Below are 18959 nucleotides of genomic sequence, written 5' to 3'. Positions count from 1 at the left end.
GCTGAGTCAACAGCTTGGTACCACTGGTGGTGGTGGAGTAAAACCAGCAGATGGTTGATGAAAACTCTCAGTGGAACCTACCTGGACATCCTGGAGGTCATGGCGGTGATGGAGAGGTGGTGGGTTGATCAGTAGTAGGTCTGACAGACAGAATGACAGAATTTCAATGGTATTTGAAGAACGGCATCCAAGGACGGATTGGCTTAGGGAACCTGGACAGAAAAATCATTGGCCAGACGTAGTGATATGAGAGGTGTGAATGTAGGGACTTTGACAGGGTGGGAAAGCAAAACTGACGGAGAACATTAGAACGGGAGCATGTAGGATGTAGTAATTATCCTCATTTAACTTTCGGCAAAGCTTAATTTTTGTTGAAGAACTGCTGACAAAGCTAACTATGTGACAGATACATCGCAGCTCCTAGAGCTGCTTCTAAAAGCCTCCCGTTGGTTCCCTCATGGAGAGCAACAGCAGGAAAGGTTCTGTTTGTATCAGCTGTCACTTACCGCAGCTCCAATATAAAACAAGTCTTCTTAGACCTGCCCAGTTTCTCAGTCAAATAATCACAGAATCTAGATGCAAACATACTCACCATCATGGCTTTCATTACCACTTTGTGATCTCTGGAACAACAGGGTTCATACGTAGCACCTCTCATCTTGAGCAACACCGGTAATATGGTCAAGGCTAGAGGGGCCGCAGGGCTTCTCGCAGGTCCTCACCTACGCTTGCTTGAGCTTCAAGAGCCCTCTTCATACTGGAGACACCTCGTTCAGCTTTTCAAACCTGCCAAGTGTCGTTCAAATAGAGGAACCTTATGCGTTACAACGTCGTGTTGTCTTCGGAAACACTTCAAAGAGATGCTTTTTAGACTCCTTTGTACTCACACAGGAAGTTATTCCTGTAGTTATTCCAGCAGCTACGCGTGTCCGCCATCTTGCCTTGTGTTTGCTTATGTTTGTGGCTGCAGGAAAAATGATTAATTTGGAACAGAAGAAGTAGACCAGCACTGAGGCCGAACAGACCCAAAAAAAACTGCATCACCTACACAAAATAAAACTTCACCTGGAGAAAAAGACGTCTTAGTCCTGCCCACTCTGTTTGATTGACAAGTGATCAGTAAGAAGTGTAAGAACACTACAGCAGCGATCAAAGGAAATCAAGAAAAAGAAAATTCTAATGATTGCAATTCTTTGTCATATGGGATCTTTAAAATATGCAGTAGATTTCCAGCTTTTGACCCAGAGTTTATGACACTCTTCCTTGACTCTCTGCCCTGCCTGGTATGACTGGAATGCTGACATGGCAGCATAGAGAAACTTCATTGGCCACTCGGTGCCTGGCAGACAAATGCAAAATCCCCCCACTGTATTGTGGGTGTTGAAGGGAAGGCTTGTTCTGCAAGAGAACATATTTTGACCCTCGGCCCTCGCCCTGCACCCACACACTTTCTGGTGGAACGGCGTGCACATGCACACACACACACACACACACACACCTAACATACATACTGTAAAGGAAACACACGGGCACACAGCAGCATTTTGGAAATGGATTTTCACATACACACTGACGCAAATTCATGCCTGTGCACACTTCCTTTGCACACACACACACACACACACACACACACACACACTGCTCAGTCAGTACAACAGCAGCACTGTATGCGGAGCTGTGATAGTCTTCTGTGTCCAATTATAATGGCGGATGGCAACGCGGCGTAGCATCCAGAGAGCGCACACACACTCATAGGCTCCAACACAGCACGTAGATAACGTTTAATTGGAAAATGAGCGCACTCATCGTTTTATGCACCCTTTCAAGTTCTCTCTACCTCTCTCCTCCTCCCTCTTTTCTCTTTCTCACCCCCTCTGTCTTTCGAACTGGCTCTGACTCACTCTCCAACACTGTCTCCCTCTTTTTTTTTTTATGGGTAACTCACTCTCCCTCCATCTCTGTATGAATCTCCCTCCCTTCCTCTTCATCTCCAAATCTCTCTCTTTGTCACACACACATTTAAACAGAAGGCATTCTTATGCAGTCACATTGGAAGCAAATTTTGAGGGAGTAGAAGAAGCAGAAGATGGTGCTTCCTCATCTTCTTTTTCTTGACGTCTAGTTTTGGGACTCCAGAGTAAAGTTTTGAGGATGCTGCGCAGGAAGGTCTACCATGTTCAGGTTGGAAAAGTAAATCAAGAACTACTATTTTTTAATTAAGCATTTTAATCCGAAATGTGATGCATGCCTTTTTAATTGCTTTTAAGTGCTTTTCATATAAACTAAAAGTCTAAAAGTACGCTGATTCTGCTCTTTGTGAGGTATTTAAGGTCAACTGAAGTTTAAGTACGGAAGCATTTCCCACAAATATGTGATAAAAATAAGACGAGAATAAAATGTGAAACCATCGATTTAAACTTAAGACATCAAAGTTTAAGTTCTCATGAGGTACAGGGCTCTGATTGACTGTGTTCAAAGGGATCACAGAACACTTGGATGCCAGGAAACACTATAGGAAACTCTCTAGAACTACATTTAATACATTAGCAAGTCTTATACTGCACTCCACCTTCTTCTGAACTGTCTTCAGCGCTTTTTGTTTGTTCAATTCGCGTCTGTGTCCTGTGCTTTGGTGCAATGACCGATTTCACCCTCAGGTATGATTAAAATTTCATGTCATCTAATTTATCTTAAAGCTTCCAGGGAGCGTAACATCCTTTCACAGGATGTCTTTTAAGACCTTTTGACCACCTTCATAGCTTTAGTCAACCTAACAGATGCAATTTAAATGCATTCTGATGTCATTCAACAGGTTGTTTGATAGTAAAGTTACAAATCCAATAGCAGGACTAAAGATTAAACATTTCTGAAACCAAACGTGGGCATAAAACCTTAGCCTTTATTGTCTTCCTTGGGAGAAATTCACACTTATTAGTCTCGGACATTTAAGAAACCCAAGTGTCTGGCCGGACACAGCCATCTGTGGCATCATCTACAATTGCACATGAACAACATTTAGCAGCTTTCAACATCTACAGTCGCCTGACTGCAATGACAGTGCAGTCGTGCAACTGAATGACATGTCAATAACATCCAATCTACACGTGCAGTCACACTGCGATAACATTGCATAGTCCTTGTGTTCTTAAAGGATAAACTCTTTTGAGCTCTAAAACTTTTGCCTAGAACAGACACTAATTAATTATTGTGTTGAAGCATAATAGTGTTATACACGACTAACCAATGGTGGAAGAAGCATTCAGATCCTTTTAAAGTACCAATACATTAATGTAAAAGTACTCCAATACAAGTAAGTTGAATTCAAAATCTTATTTAAGTAAAAGTACAGTCAGTATTATTGGCTACTGAAAGTACCAAAAGCCAAAGTACTAATTTCACAGTAAAATGCCTGATGCGACTGATTTATAATTCTGTCTGACACTTTTGTTAATACTGATGCATCAATGTGTAAGCAGCATGTTACTAATGTAGCTTCTTAGTAAAGTACTTTATAAATAGTTAGCTTTAGGCCAGCAGTTCCCATCCTAGGGGTTGGCCCGCTGCAAAGATATGTTTCTGTATTTTTATCAAATCTTTGCTTTTCTATGAAATATCAGATAAATTGACCTATTTTGGTCTCCGACAGTTATTTAAATGAAACAATATTTAGAGGAGAAAGGTCTCATTGGTGGAATCTTTAGCAATGCATTTTATTTTATAAGCTGATCACATGGTTTTTGAATGTAAAGTCCTAATCTGAAAATGTAATCAGTAATACAGCTGCCAGATAAATCTAGCAGAGTAAGTGTAAGTGGCATACAATTTAAATACACCTTAGTTACTTTCCACCACTGAGACAAACAGTATGGTGATGAGAGGAATGTAGAAATACACTTGAATATTGATGCCACCAGGTGTTTATCACCTATAAAAACTTTACTAATGTTTAATAAATAATTTACTCATGCTCCATAGATCAGTTATATAAGAATAAACTTTGGGTTGTCAGGTTGTGGGAATTTGTTCTCCTGCAGCTTTATGTCTTGACCCCCCAAGCATCAAAATCAATGCAGTAAAACCAGAGGTATAATTTCTTTTATTCCTTGCATTGTTCTTCCCAGCCAAAACCTGGCACCTACATTATCCACACTGCAACTCACGAGCCGACAGGTCGGTCAGAGATTTAGGTGTGTTATGCTTGTAGCAGCAAATGTAGCCTGGGGCCTCAAGCAGAGATGAACAGCGTGCTGCAGAGGTCTGGGGAGCTCACTTCTTTCAACCTCCACATCAACAGATTTTATTAATTTTCAAACTTGTAGTCTTCAGCCCCAACCAGAGAAGTGACATCTCTTGAGGACTTGAGTTATCAGACTTCTTTTTTCCCCACATATACAGCAGTACTCCCCGACGCCTGTACACACTTTGTGATGTGTAAAATCAGAAAGTCATTTTAGATGTTAGGAACAGTTTATCAGTTGATCATTCTGTTTAGTAATATGTTGTACTTTGGGTTCGAAATACATTGAGACTGACTTAAAAAATCGTCCCTTATGCATAGCTAGATAATTTGAATCCCATGGGAATGGCAGACCACTATATAGGGAGTTTGTGGGAGTTTGAATACATGAAACAAATATTGCTGAAAAAAAGCTGGCCATAGAAAGTGTCAAAACTTAGTGGAAAGGTAGCTCTGCTCTGGTAAAATTAAAGGTCTGCCATATTGAAGATACTGGCATTTAATTTGCTTCCAGATGCAGCAGTGATGGATGTCACATTTCTTCTTGTTTACTTGCTGAACGTTTGTTGTTCTTTTGTGCTATTCCCAAACAGGAAATGTTCACAGAAATCAAGCTTTATTCACTTTTCACTACACAAAGGTTTGTTTAAGTACTTGTTTCCCTTCTCGCGTCTTATCAGGCACATTAAGAGTTTCAGTGATAGACTGTCGGTACACAGGAGGGACCATTGCTGTCAAGTTACCAGCTGATTCCAGGCTGAATAACACATCTTGACATTTCAGTGCTACAAAATGTTCCATCCACAATACAGTCTGCATAGTGACTCAATCGTGGTGGTTGCTGCTTTTAGAGAGTAAATCACTCTCTCAGATCCTGATCCCATTACTGAGCACTCGAGCAGTGAAAAAAGTGAAACTGAAAGATGGCTGCTATTACCAAGAAAATGAAGTGTGTGCTCCAACAGAATGTACTGCTCCTGCTTTTTTCCCTCCACTGACGTGTGTGCGTGTGTGTGTGTGTGTTACCAGGACCTCCAGGCAGAGATTGACAACCACACGGAGTTGTATCACTCTCTGGATGAGAACGGGCAGAGGATTGTGACCTCGCTAGGGGACTCGGAGGATGCCGCTCTGCTCCAGAGACGTCTGGACAACATGAGCAAGCGCTGGAACGACCTACGCAACAAGACCCTTAGCATGAGGTGAGAGGAGGCTGGGGTTCCTGCAAAGAAGAGCATGCTAGGGTCTGCTATTTGTACTGGAGAACCATGGAGTTCACGTAAAGCAAGCAAAAAGAGGCTGTGTTTGTTTTTCAAGGGCCCACCTGGACTCAGAGATGGCCCCGTGGAAGAGGCTCCACATGTCGCTGCAGGAGCTGCTGAACTGGCTCAAGGTTAAAAGTCAACAGCTGGAGCAGGAGCCGCCTGTAGGGGGCGATGTCCCCGCCGTGCAGACACAGCTGGACACACACCGGGTAGGAGGACAGACAGACACACTGCTTGAGTCTGCAGCATTTTTGTTGAGTTGTGTTTGTGAAGAGGCTCCATAGAAAGTACAAGGGACTGTGCAAAAACTGTTTGGAGGCTGGGGTCAGAAAAGGGGGGAGGGTTATGTGTTTTTTGTTTTTGTTGGAGGGAGAGTTTTTCGGGAGAGCAAGGGCGGGTCTCACCCAAGATTTATATTTTATTTCAGCCTTTCCTTGTGAGATTTAATGTTAAAGTGCAACATAGCTAGCAGGAACAATCTGTCAGATAGGAGAAACACAAAATACAAGTGGATCTTTGTAGTTATTTGTTACTAAGCATCATCAGTTCAAAAATAGGTCTTTTAATGTAATGCATGTTTACTTCATACCAGGGGAGATCTAAATAGACACACTTGATTGTATGTCCTTCCACAGTAAACCAAACTATCATCAAGAACAGCTTAGAGATAATTCGAGTTTTTCTTCGTCAGTAACTCTTTGTTCTAGGAAGCTTTATGAATACGGCCCCTGATCATATGAGGCCACAACATCATCCGATCTAATTTGTTATCTTTATTATCTGGGATCTTGGAGAGGGGGCGTATTCATAGAGAGTGGCTGGAATGTTTTGTGGTTTTTGCCATATTCTGGGAATTGCTCATTTCATTTCTAACGGATTTATTGGCTATATGAAAGTTGTTGTTCTGTTAGCATATTTAAGGTGAGACACCACAGTCCAAAATTATTATTTTGATTCAATCTTTAAATTTTTAGATATCCAGGTATTTTGCAGCTATTACTAACGCTTTCATAAAATGTACAAAACAATCTTGAAAAATATATACGGTATAAACATATTTTTGTCTATTTTACACCAAATTCGTCAACTTCAGATCGCGTAAAATTCATCTTTGTTAGCACTTTCCACCTAAAAATTAGAACGATCTTTTTAAAACTCTCCATATTAAATCTTATATCATTTGAAGTTTCAGTTTGTTTTCTACAGGTAAATTTATATACATATATCATAATGTATATCTGTAAGAGATGTGACATGCATGTGACAAACTGAAATTTTTATGCTAAGTGTGTTACTATTACGTTAGCTAATCTTTACCAGCCATTTTCCTGGACACCAAGTCATATTCCTGGCCCTTGAAAGTAGTTAAAGCATTATAATTTTACACACTGTTTCAGAAGTCTTATAGCAAAACATTTACAGAGGGTTTTTTTTAAATATGGTACATTACCACAATAAAACCCCACAAAAAATCATCTGAGTTTTATCAATGTGCTGGAAAATGAATTTGTGTAATATGCAAATCAGTGCATTTTAATGAGAAAATACCTCATTTGCATATTAAAAATAATATACAGAAAAGGCTTGTAAAGTTCCATTGTTATGTGACTAAATTTGGGAGAAAGCCTATTTGACCGTGGTGCCTCACCTTAAGTTTAAACTCACCACCTAATGCTCTTGTACCTATCCCATGCACATGTTAAAACTGGAGAAACAAATCATACAACCTCAATGCTGTTCTGTTATTTTGAGATACTAGCTTTTATCTAAATCAAGGGGCCACTGTAGAGGGATTTACTTTTTTTCTTTCAAGTGAAACATATCTTTAGCCCCCCTCCTCATTCCCATACAGTCCCTGTAAAGCACTTTTGACACCTGTTGGTTGCTGTAAAGGGCTATATAAATAAATGTTAATGTCAAATGTTAATAATAATCATAGCCTATTACTGTTATTAAGCTTATCACAGAAATTACCTCGACTACATTACTATTTGTCCTTCCTGAAAATGTAGCTCAGAGTCACAATTAAAGAAACACTTTCATAAACCTTCAGCTCAATACCAGCGCAATAAGAAACCAATGAAAGGAGTCTGTTTGATGCTTTTCATAATAAAATGTTTCGTGGTTTCATTGCAAAGGCAGCCATTTCTGTTTGAGGCAGACTTCATGTCTCTCTGACTAACATTATGCAAATCAAAGGCTCAGAATAAATGGAAGGAATAGTTGTACAGGTTAAATGAAAAACCCATTTTTATGCAAAAAAGCAAGATGATTGGCTCTGCTGATTTGGTCATTTCATGTGTAAAACTACAGTGATTCTGCAAAATGGTGAGTTCTTGCAGATATATATTAGGAAAAAGCTTTTAGTCAAAGCATTTTACAGTGAATGTAGACATGTTTTGGTATGAGGGGGCCACTCAGATGCAAGAACACTTTAATCTGACCATGTCTGTGTTTGTGCATTATTCTACGCATACACAGAATACTTACATATTTTCCAACAACAACCGCCTTTTAAATCATGTCTTTACTTATAATTATGCAGAGCACTTGATTAAGCACTTTTATCAGTTACATTCACATGTCATTTACCAATGGTGGCCACTGGTTGTCATGGCAACCTTGCGCTTTTTGGGGTTGAACTGTATAGTGACCTCACGCTGACGCTTAGCTCGCTCTCTCACCCGCACTCACAGACGGCGATTTTGTACAGTCTCGCTCGCAGTCTGCGATGCATGGCACTTCTGCCACGACACAAAACCGCTCAGTTTCTTGTTATAACAAGATGTATGTCATATTATTACGACATATTCGGTTTTAAAGGAAACTTTTTCTTGTAAAACACAATACGTTGGTATATTGTTATAATAGGAAGCTTCCATGTGTTGTTAAAACGAGAAGAAAGTCAATGCCTAAAGCTACTCAATCATACATAAGTACAATAATAATTCAACAAGATCAGTCCAAACATGTAGCAGGATGTTATGTATAGTGCATTGCTGTGTGTCATTTGGTAATAAGTTTAATAGGCAAAAAAAACACGAGCTTTATTTGTATAGCACAATACTAAACAAGCTTAAAGAGTGTTTTAAATAAGGAAACAGATGAAAACAACAGAGGGATTAACTACATAAAAACCCCGAGGAGTAAAATAAAGTAAAAAATGGAAATGTCAAGATAAACTCCTACAAAGGAAAGTTTTAATATTTATATAAAATGCTAAGGATGTTTGCCTGACTGATTCTACAGTCTCGGGGCTGGAACAGCAAAGGGCCGGTCACCTCTGGTCACAAGGAACAACCTGTAAAGTTGCATCCACTGATCTCAGAGAGCACCCGGGCACATAGGGAGTCAATAAGTTCTTTGATTTAATTTGGAGCAAGGCCATTTAACATTTTATAAAGACATTTGTAATGACAGAGCACTAAAGAGCGTCCAGTTTAGGGGCCCCTAAGGCCCCATCTACACTACGTTTTAGTTTAGAAACGGAGAATTATATGATCTCCGTCTATACTAAAACGACTGAAAACGCACATCTACTCTTCGTTAACGTACACTAGACATGCGCGTGCGGGTTAAACGTGAAGCAGATGGTCTGTTCTGTAGTTACAAAAAATTTGGCGAAAGAATAAAGAAATATAGACGAAGAACCACACCAGATTTTATTTTGCATGAATCAATAACGAGCTGTTACTGAATGTAACACGGGACTTAAAAGGCTGTGGCAGCGGAAAACAGACTGGGAGTCGTCGCAAAGTAAATACAGCGACATGCACAGTACAAGTGTAGGCTATATGCCAAAGTGTTACTTGCACAGTACAAAATATTTTGATAAAAATACCAAACTCCGTTTTTGCCTGTCCGCATTAAAACACCCTCCGGAGTTTTAAATCGTAAAACAGGTCGGCAGCGTTTCCAAAATTCTCCATTTTAGGTCTTCGTTTCCACCGTTTTAGTCTGGATGGGAGGTGCAAACGTAGCAAAAGGTCTCTGTTTTAAAACCGAAACGTAGTATTGTGGATAGGGCCTAACATTGTTGATTTTCTCAGCAGATATAATCGGTTACAGTGTCTCTTTAGGCATTGACTGGATCTTTTTCGTGTAATAACAACACACCAACTTATCAGGTTATAACAAGAAAAGTTTTTTATTGTTTTGATGACATGTTGACTTTGTGCCATATTGGGAACCTTTTTTGAGATAAAAAAAATAAACTGATAGACGGAGCTCTTGAAAACCCATCTAGTCCGAGAACACTTCCTCTTATAACACCTCTAACCTGCACTTCCTGTGCGCTTCTTACAATTCTCTTGTATTGATTGCACTATTTGTTAACTCCTACTTCTTCCCCTAGGTATTTACACCACTGCCGTATATATAGCTCTCACTAGTATTTATTGCTGCTCTTACTAGTATCTATTGTCACTTATAAATCTCTTACTGTATTGATGCTTGTATGTTGTTCTACAAATGTTAAGTCCCTTTGGATAAAAGCTGTGCATGCTGTTAGAACATAATAATTTATATCTAGAAATAAAGATAATATTGCATTATAACGTGAAAAATAATTTGTTTGAACTTGGAAAGGATGCCTTTAAATCCAGAAAATCCTCATAATACAGTTTTTTATTCAATTGCTAAGATGCAATGCTCAGAACTGAAGCCACTTTTTCAAAACTCTTCACACAGTCGGCATTGCCAACATGCATCTTGGCCAAACACTTAATCTCACCTCCAAAAGTCACCTCCATCAAACCACCAAAACACTTCATACAAGTCTCAAAATAAACTCATTCAACCAAAACACTGGCAACAATTCTCACTCAGAAAGCTAACATTGTCACTCACAATACACTGACCTAAAAAACACTAAGAACAGGAAGCATTGTGTAAATTTGATGAACTTTTAGCTTAGAAATGTGACGGATTTATTCATTTAACTCAGTGTTTTATTATAGAATACAGTTGTCATCAGTCACTTTTGTACATTTCGCAGATCAGAATTGAAATTCTACTAGCTCAACCTCCACATCATCTAGTCACTTGTGCACATAGCAATTTCTTTGTCTTTTGAGAAATTGCAAATCCCAAATGCAGTAAAAGCGTATCTGTGAATCCTGTCCAATCCCTTGCAATGTATTACTGTTGGTTTAAAATGACCTATGCCAAACAGAAAAAATGCAGCTTTGTGCATTTTCAATCATTGTCATCCAAACTTTAGCCAAAGTTTACCAATACAATATACCAATAGTTTTGCAAATGTTTAGGATGATTCTAGAAATGTACCAAAGCAACTGAGAAAAACTGTAAGAATAACACTTTATTGACTGTACTATAGTATATGTAACAAGAATGAATCAGAAATGCAGAAGTTTCCTTCAATAGCCTTTATTATTTCTATATCACCGCATTCAGTAATTTACTCGTGAAAAAAAGTTCCTGAATTTTCAGTGCTGCAATACAGTTTTCCTCAGTTGTTTACACAGAAACACTGCTAAATGAGACACAATGACGACAGCCTGTAAGTTAATGCAAAAAATGCAGGATATTTGCAATCAATCTGTTTTAAATGTGTTTTTAACAGTTTTGGACAAAGTGTGCTGCAGATACACAGTGTTTTGCAGGGGATGAAGTAGTAATGAGAAAAGAGTTCATGGATGATTCACAGTTTGGTCCACATATACTTCTGTTTCGCTGACCGAGTGAAGAGTTTTGACAATGTGACTTCAGTTTTGCTCAATGCAGTTTAGCAATTGAAAAAAATTGTAATGAGGAAAAACTTAACAACAAAGGATACAACCATTTATTTTCTCATGGTGGCAGCAATACGCTGTCGAAGAAGAGTAATCTTCACCATGGATACTGACAGGTGTGTGAGGAAAAATATTGGATAAGTGTAATCAAGGTGGTGATTTGTGTGTGTGTGTGTGTGTGTGTGTGTGTGTGTGTGTTTTCACAGAGCTTCAGGAGGGACTTGAGAGCTAAAGAGCCAGTTGTGACCAAAGCTCTGGACGATGTGGGGATCTTTCTGTCTGAGCTGCCCCGGGACACACCATCACCTGAGCAGAGAGGTAACACTCCATTCCATTTTTCTTGCAACAGATTGTCCCCCTTTAGCACTTCAGACTTGCTTTGATGTGTTTCATGTTCAAGCTCTTTGTAGCCTTTCTAAGATTAGGTTATTATAACGAAGCTACATTTTACAGAAAAGAAAGAGAGATACATTTACATTTGAACACACTTTGTACCTGCCATTTAAATGTAGAAACTGGACTGTAAATGCGGGAAGTAGTTCATTAATTAGTGATATTTTCTGCCGGAGCAGCGCCGTGATCAGCCCTGCACACAACTCCTGCATAAAATAAATTACAAAGTTAACAGGCCCATCTCCTGCCTGGACTTAAAGCTGCTTTTCCCCTCGTTTCTGACTCACAGTACCCTAGTAACAGCCTGGTAACAACCACACATGGAGGTTAATGCTCACACACACACACACACTTTCCTGCATCGCCTCCCGCACCATGGCAGCAGCCCAGTTACCAGGCTCATAGAAAACAGCTGAACTTTAACTGTGGCCCATTAAACCCATTCAGCTGCCAACTCAAACACACTCAGAGAACTCAGAAAGAAAGGGTGAACTCCAGCTGCTAATCACTGCCGCACCGAGGGAAACGAGCACTTACTTCCTCTTAGAAAGTCATTCTGTCTCTGCGATTAGACTTTCGGATCGGCAGCAGTTGGGGACGTCTAAAAAGCAGAAGTGCTTTAGAGTGTATGACATTTTGCTTCGTGTAAATTCAGCTGGCTTTCCTAAAAGAGAACCTGTGTCTCCACAAACAGCCTGAGTGGTTTGACATATAAGTGAGACGGTCTCTCGGGAGCCAGTCTTCATTGTCACAGCTACCTCTTGTGCTTTTGGTTGCTTTAAATAAACTAAAAGTCCAATGGCCACATCTTAAATTGCTGCTGAACAGAGTTAGAGCTGTGCACAGGTGAAGACGTTCAACGGACAATCACATCAGAACAAACAAATCCAACAAAACATATGACGAGACACATAAGACTGTTGGAGCTGTTCTTCTTTTTACGTGATGATATTCATGTAGCAACAGAAATTTTGTCCTTATAAGTGGAATTAAAGTTATTAATTTCATCTACATTTATCCTCACAAATCACAATTATTTTAGAACAAATGTTTTATTAGAACACACAGATTAATCATAAGTAGCTTATTGGAGGAAGGATCATGTGTGGAAATAAATTTAAGGGTCCTGAAAGCCTGTTTTCTCACTCAGCTAACTTTTCTGCCAAAGTTAGAACAGTTTTGGTAATTTCACATGCGAGATGTTGGTATTTGTGTTTTTGTCCTTGCTTTTCCCCACTGGCTTGAAGTGGGAGGTGAACAGGTGTTGTCATGCACTGGCACTGCCATGCACCAATCAGAACTCAGCCTCATTTGAATCAAAATGCAGAAACAGTTGTTTGGTTGGAAAAGCTGCCCATTGCAGCTGAAAACAACACTGATGAGAGCTGTGATGGTGAACCAAAACACAAACGTTTTCTGCGCTAAAATCAACAACAATAAGTTGTAAGAAGCTGAAACACTCCAAGAAGCCGAGGGGAACTGTTGAATTGGGTGATAACCATCTGTGGGTTCGTAACTACTTGCAACCTTGTTTCACATACTGTACATGTGATCCATTAATAATATAAAAATATTGATCATATCCACTTTAAGTAGTAATTTAGATGAATGTGTGCATCTTGTGTTAAAGGAGGGTTGCAGTTTCTCGATGGCTAGTCGGACATGCCATTTATTTTTGGCTAAACACTAAAGTGCAAAATAATAAAGAACATTCAATTTACAAAGTATTGTAAATGAACAGAATAAGGTATATAAATACTTTACTATGCAATAAATACGTCACAGAGATTAAATGAAAGTATTAGCTTAAAACATACAATAAATGGATGAATGAATGACACATAACTTCCGCCCCCTCGAGTGTACCCTGCCCTTGCTCACTGTACTGTAGTTTATTCAAAGTTTATTCATTCTGAACATGTCTGTCCAAATGGCACCAAATGTGACACTGCACTCCCTTTGGTCCGCAGCAACACACCTGCCACGTGTGAGGTCGATTGGATGACCAGTTCTCAACAAAATCGAAATACAAACACACAGACACACACAGATTTCTGTCTTTATTATGGAGATAGTGAACAGTACAGGGACCAGAAAGGATCCCAGCAGAAATTAATTTTGGCTGTCACTACCTTAACAATTAGCTGCTAAACCAGTTACTAACATCCCATCTTGGGCCTCCCATCAGGGGATAATCTTGATCAACTGCATCAAAGACTTTTTGCTTTAAATCATAATAAATTACAACTGTGCTTTTGTTTTGTTTATTTCCCCCACAAGCATTATTTAAATATTTGATGTAGTAGATGGGTAGATGAATAAGGGTTTTTAGATTTGCATGCCACAGCCTGTGAGGGAACAGTTATATTTGTTGTTTTTGCTGTCACCAGATGTTTTTTTCAGGACTTGCTCTATCCATAACCCTTAGGTATCAGCCCGGAGGAGCGTGCCCAGAACGTGGGGAAAGTCCTGCGCAAAGAAGCAGATGACGTGATGACCAAGTGGGACCGGCTCAATGGCGACTCAGCCGACTGGCAGAGGAGGCTAGAGCTGGCTCTGGATCGGCTGATCGAACTCCAGGAGGCGGAGGACCTGCTGGACGGACAGCTGAGGCAGGCCGAGATGGTGAAGGAGGCGTGGGAACCTGTTGGTGACCTGCTGATCGACTCGCTGCCAGAGCACATCGACAGAGTCAAGGTCAGACTGAGTGACACTCACTTTAAATTTAGCTGTGTGTACGATCCATATGTTTTATTACTGTCAAACTACTTTTTACCCTTTGGTATATTTACTCAAAGCAAGTGAGATCGTGGTTGAGAAATCTAGATTTCCTCTTGAGTGGAATTGCACGTTTTATTTTATATAATTAAATGAGTAGTTTTGGGAAATACTCTTATCGCTGGTTAGCCAAGCTTAGCATAGACTGAAGGTTGTGGGGAAACAGCTTCCATGCCTCTGTCCAAAAGTTCCACCTACCAGCACCTGTAAAGCTTGCTGATAAGAACGTTGCATCTCATCCAAAAAACGAAATATAAAATCAGGTTTTTGCAGGAAGTTACTGAGAGATGATTACAGCACCTAACGCCACATAAAATCCAAAGCAACTTACATTTGAGGAACTACATACAAGCATCAACAGAGCATCAAATAAAGATCTACAACTGACAATACATACTAGTAAGAGCAGCAATAAGTACTAGTAAGAGCTCACAGTACATATCACATCAGTGGGGTAAATACCTAGGGAAGGAAGTAAGAGTTAACAACACTCTTAATCACATCTACAGTAGATCTCTCATCGTCTATAAAACAGGACCCTGGTAGACAATTACAAAGCACAAAAAATGGTTAAAGCTCAGCAACATACTGTTGTGATCCTTTAAGACCACATCCTAAAACATCACCCAACATCCAAACCAGAGCACAGCCCCTTTCTGGCATTACTCTGTTTTCAATTTAACTTTCCTGAGGAATATAAACATGTTGGAAGTGAGTTATAAACCCTCTCCTTTAACCCCATGTAAGAACTTTACACTTGAGTTTTGTGCCATCAAGCACATAGCAGGCCACATTTTAACACAAGCTGATAGTCTTCTAAATAACAAATTCATAAAGATTCATTGGTGTTAAAATGTTCCCACTGCAGCTTTTAAAGCCATGTACATTACCTTCTCCTGAACCTGAGTGCATCACAGCTGTAGTGGATGACATAGACGAGCTAGGCCAACTTTCTATCTATCAAACAATAATGTTCCACTTGTGCCATGGTGAGAACACACATTGTATTTATTCTACTTAAGCATGTCAGTGTTTCCCATACACCAGCAGGCATTAAACAAGCAGAACAAGTGGGGTTTACATGATGGATCCATCTGTTTCTCACTGTTAGAAGAGTTGAGGGGAGAAACAAGACTGAACCGAGGGCTACTATCAACCTGTCTGTGTTTCCCATCTGTCCGCTCACCCCTGGAAACAATGCAGCATAACAAAAAAACTGTGTGTGTGTGTGTGTTTGTGTGTGTTGCAGGAGTTCCAGGAAGAGGTCGCTCTGATTAAGGATGACGTAACACACATGAACCAGTTGGCGTCCACTTTCGGTCCGCCCGACATCCAGCTGTCACCTAGCAACCTGGAACGCATTGAAGATCTCAACACGCGCTGGAGGCTGCTCCAGGTACACACTCGGGCGCACACACACACACACACAGTTCTTCAGGTGTGGAAATCTTCAGCAAATATGTTCATATTATCTTCCTTCAGGCACACATTTAGGTCAAAAAAGATGCACATAAACTCGTGCCAGGACTGATGGCTGCACACACTTAAAACACACGTAGTTAATATAAAATTATTTAAGTGGACCATTAATTAAGTCTCTGTCAAGACTCTTCAGCCAGATGTGTCGGAAGTTTTAGTTGCATCTAGTGGTTACGGTTGCGAATTGCACCCAACGGCTCACTCACCGCTCTACCCTGTCTTTGCAAGTGCGTAAGAGAAGCTACGGTGGCCGACACCCTCTGTTTGCTCTTGTACTAAATAATTCATATGGTCCTCCATTTGTCCAAATTTCACGCGCTCTGAAGATGCAGTTTGTTCGTTTGGGCTACTGTAGAATAATGGCGACTCAATGTAAGGGGACTTGTGGTGTATGTAGATAGAAATGGATCATTCAAAGGTGATAAAAAAATAACAGTTCATTATGTGAGGGGTTTATACACCACTGAAACATAGTTATGTTTATTATATTGCATTTCTGTCAATAGATCCTACTAAATATTACACACTGAACCTTTAATAACAGTGAAAAGACAAAACAATGTTTTTTGCTTTTGTCCAACACCTGTGCGGAGATTTTGGATGCCAAGACATTTCATTGTTCTAAGTTTTTGAAACATGTGCTTTTATTACTACTGTATCATATTTTTTCAAGTAACATTCAGGGATTGCAACTCCTTGAGTGTTCAGGTTCTTTAGTTGCTGTTAGATAAAATAAAAAATCCAGATTCTCCTTGGATTTGTTGTTCTGGCAAAACAAAAGACACTTACCTCCCAGAATTTTAGAGATTCAGTTTTTCTCTTACTATCAGTATTTCTTTGAATTTCAGGTACTATCTCTTACAGTTGCTAAACTATGATAGTGCTATTCAGGGTAATTAAAAGTTTAGAGAACTTTTAATTGTGTCAAAACATTTGGTGCAAAAGTGATGATGAGATTTGATACTTTTCATTAATACTTTGATGCGTATTTGTTAAAGTTATATTTACTCAGACTGAGATGCTACATTAAGTATTGTAGTAATTATAATTGACTTTTCAGATTAGGGTTATTATAGATTTTTTCATGTGTTAATGATGATGCCTTACAACAAACATGTCCAACATCTTATCAGGTTAGTCTACACTCTATTTTTTTTTTTTCTTCCACACAAAAACAATGTGTGACTGTGTGAGCATATGATGTGTGTTGGTGATCAGAGGCAGCACAGGGTGTGTCTCTGTCAGTCTCAATAAACCTCGTGGCAGCCATGCTGGAAGTCAGACAGTGATTGTTACCGGGGGTGACAGATAGAGCCAATCAGCTGCCAGAGAGACCAAGTAACGCAGAGGAGTCCCGGGCGGAGATGGGCGCCTCGGTGACACCACGGTGACGGGACCAGACGGCCGGTCTCTCTGAAGCTAGCACCTGACCAGATGTTTGCACAAGCGCACACACACACACACACCTATGTCTTGTAGTGAAGGTGAAAACATAAGTGTAGTTGATATAGATACACAGAGGGAGAAAGACATATGGGATTTATGGTTATATAAGAAACAAAAACTTTATTGTTATTTATCAGACTTCTAGGAATTGCACTTAAGAACGCTACAAGTAAAACATTTTGGCTACACTTTATCTTAAAGCTACGCACGTTCTCAAACTTAAACGATAAAATCCATTGACCACATTTAGCAAAATCCTTGCAATACAGACGCACATTATGATACCTGAATAAGACACTCACAATTTCTTTCTTTCTTTTGGTTTGTTTTCTTTCGGGTTTGCTGTAATCTGATACTGTTTCAACACCATTTTATGTTTTGGGTTGTTGAAATATGCTATAAAGTGTTTTTTACAATAATAATAATCCCTCTCTCTCTCTGTGGGAAACACTGTGTTTACAAACAATAATTGGGATTCATGTTGATAAATATGGGTGGGCAGGAGGCTGAGTGTGAGCAAGCATTCTCAATCTGACAACCCTTTCCATTATTTCGTGACTGGTACCCTATAGGCCTTTTTGCGATCTTGATTATGAAATACTAATATATTCCACCGTGTTGTCCACCTTAAGATGGCCTGCATTAAAACAACACGGGGTCCAGTGTCAGATATGCGCTTTTTGTAGTCCATCTTCAGAACATTGTAGTTTCATGATTGCTGGTCATGTCAGTAACATCTGCCGTCGCATTATTACGTCGCCTAGAAAAGGGCAGTCGGATTCTCTGAGCCCCGCGGCCCTCTTTGCCTAAGTCCTTATGAATTCTCCTTCACATCTAAAAAAAACTCCATTCCTTGACCTCGATGGAAAACGTCATGAGGTCAAGGAATGGTGGTTAGGAAAGGAGTTTTACTTTTCGGACGCAGCCCAAGACTTACCCCACGTCTGCCATGTTGATAGCCTACTGCCATGTCACAGCCTACATAAACCAAATGGATTTCACGGAAAATCCGACCCAATTTCTTCACAAAGGAAGCAGCATAGAGTGTGTGAGAAAACAGGCCAATGGTTAATTTTAATGTGTGGTTACAACCCTTTCTCAAATTGGCAATAAAAAAGTGAAAAAATTTAAAATTTTAAAATTAAAACAATTTATTAAGATAACAAATGTTATTTTATCTAGGGAAAATGCTTATTATCTTATGGTGCATTCATGTGGTGTTGGAATACTTGGAAACATTATTTCCCGACTGGGCAAATTCACATGAAGTCAAAACAACAACTCGGGAAGTCTGAGAAAATTTTGGTACACGAGTTGCAGAGTTGTTGACATCATACATGTATAAACATGGTGGACGACATGGCTTATGGTAAGAAACTTTTGATTAATTGTGCAAAATCACATTGCAAATGTCATAATATTGCTAACATGTCATTTGTAATATGGTATCAGGTTTGCTGTCCATGTAGAGTGACCTAGATTAATTACAAAAGTTATTTATTAGTAGTATTTGAAGTACAAGCTGGATTCTATTGGTTGTTTCCAACACATCTTTGTAGTAGCGTCCATGTTGTTTCCACAGTCTGATTTAAAAACGGAAACGGAACC

General features: G+C 39.6%; 1 protein-coding gene across 8 annotated transcripts in view; it reads left to right on the top strand.

Moving 5' to 3' along the window:
- The window catches only part of LOC123973318 (dystrophin-like), a 123998-nt gene that overhangs the window by 46473 nt on the left and 58566 nt on the right, over positions 1-18959 (top strand). For 5 of the 8 annotated variants that reach the window (XM_046053251.1, XM_046053310.1, XM_046053243.1 and 2 more), the window contains 5 exons: positions 5267-5439; positions 5555-5711; positions 11462-11573; positions 14077-14345; positions 15676-15822. In XM_046053251.1, coding sequence (XP_045909207.1) covers positions 5267-5439; positions 5555-5711; positions 11462-11573; positions 14077-14345; positions 15676-15822 — 858 coding nt within the window. Of the gene's footprint in view, positions 1-5266; positions 5440-5554; positions 5712-11461; positions 11574-14076; positions 14346-15675; positions 15823-18658; positions 18721-18959 lie in introns of those variants that run through there. The other 3 variants (XM_046053287.1, XM_046053279.1, XM_046053273.1) reach the window with 1 other exon arrangement.

This window comes from Micropterus dolomieu, linkage group LG01, assembly GCF_021292245.1.
Source record: "Micropterus dolomieu isolate WLL.071019.BEF.003 ecotype Adirondacks linkage group LG01, ASM2129224v1, whole genome shotgun sequence".
Classification (NCBI taxonomy): domain Eukaryota; kingdom Metazoa; phylum Chordata; class Actinopteri; order Centrarchiformes; family Centrarchidae; genus Micropterus; species Micropterus dolomieu.
Note: the sequence above shows the minus strand (reverse complement) of the source record. Positions and strands in the feature narration are given on the sequence as shown.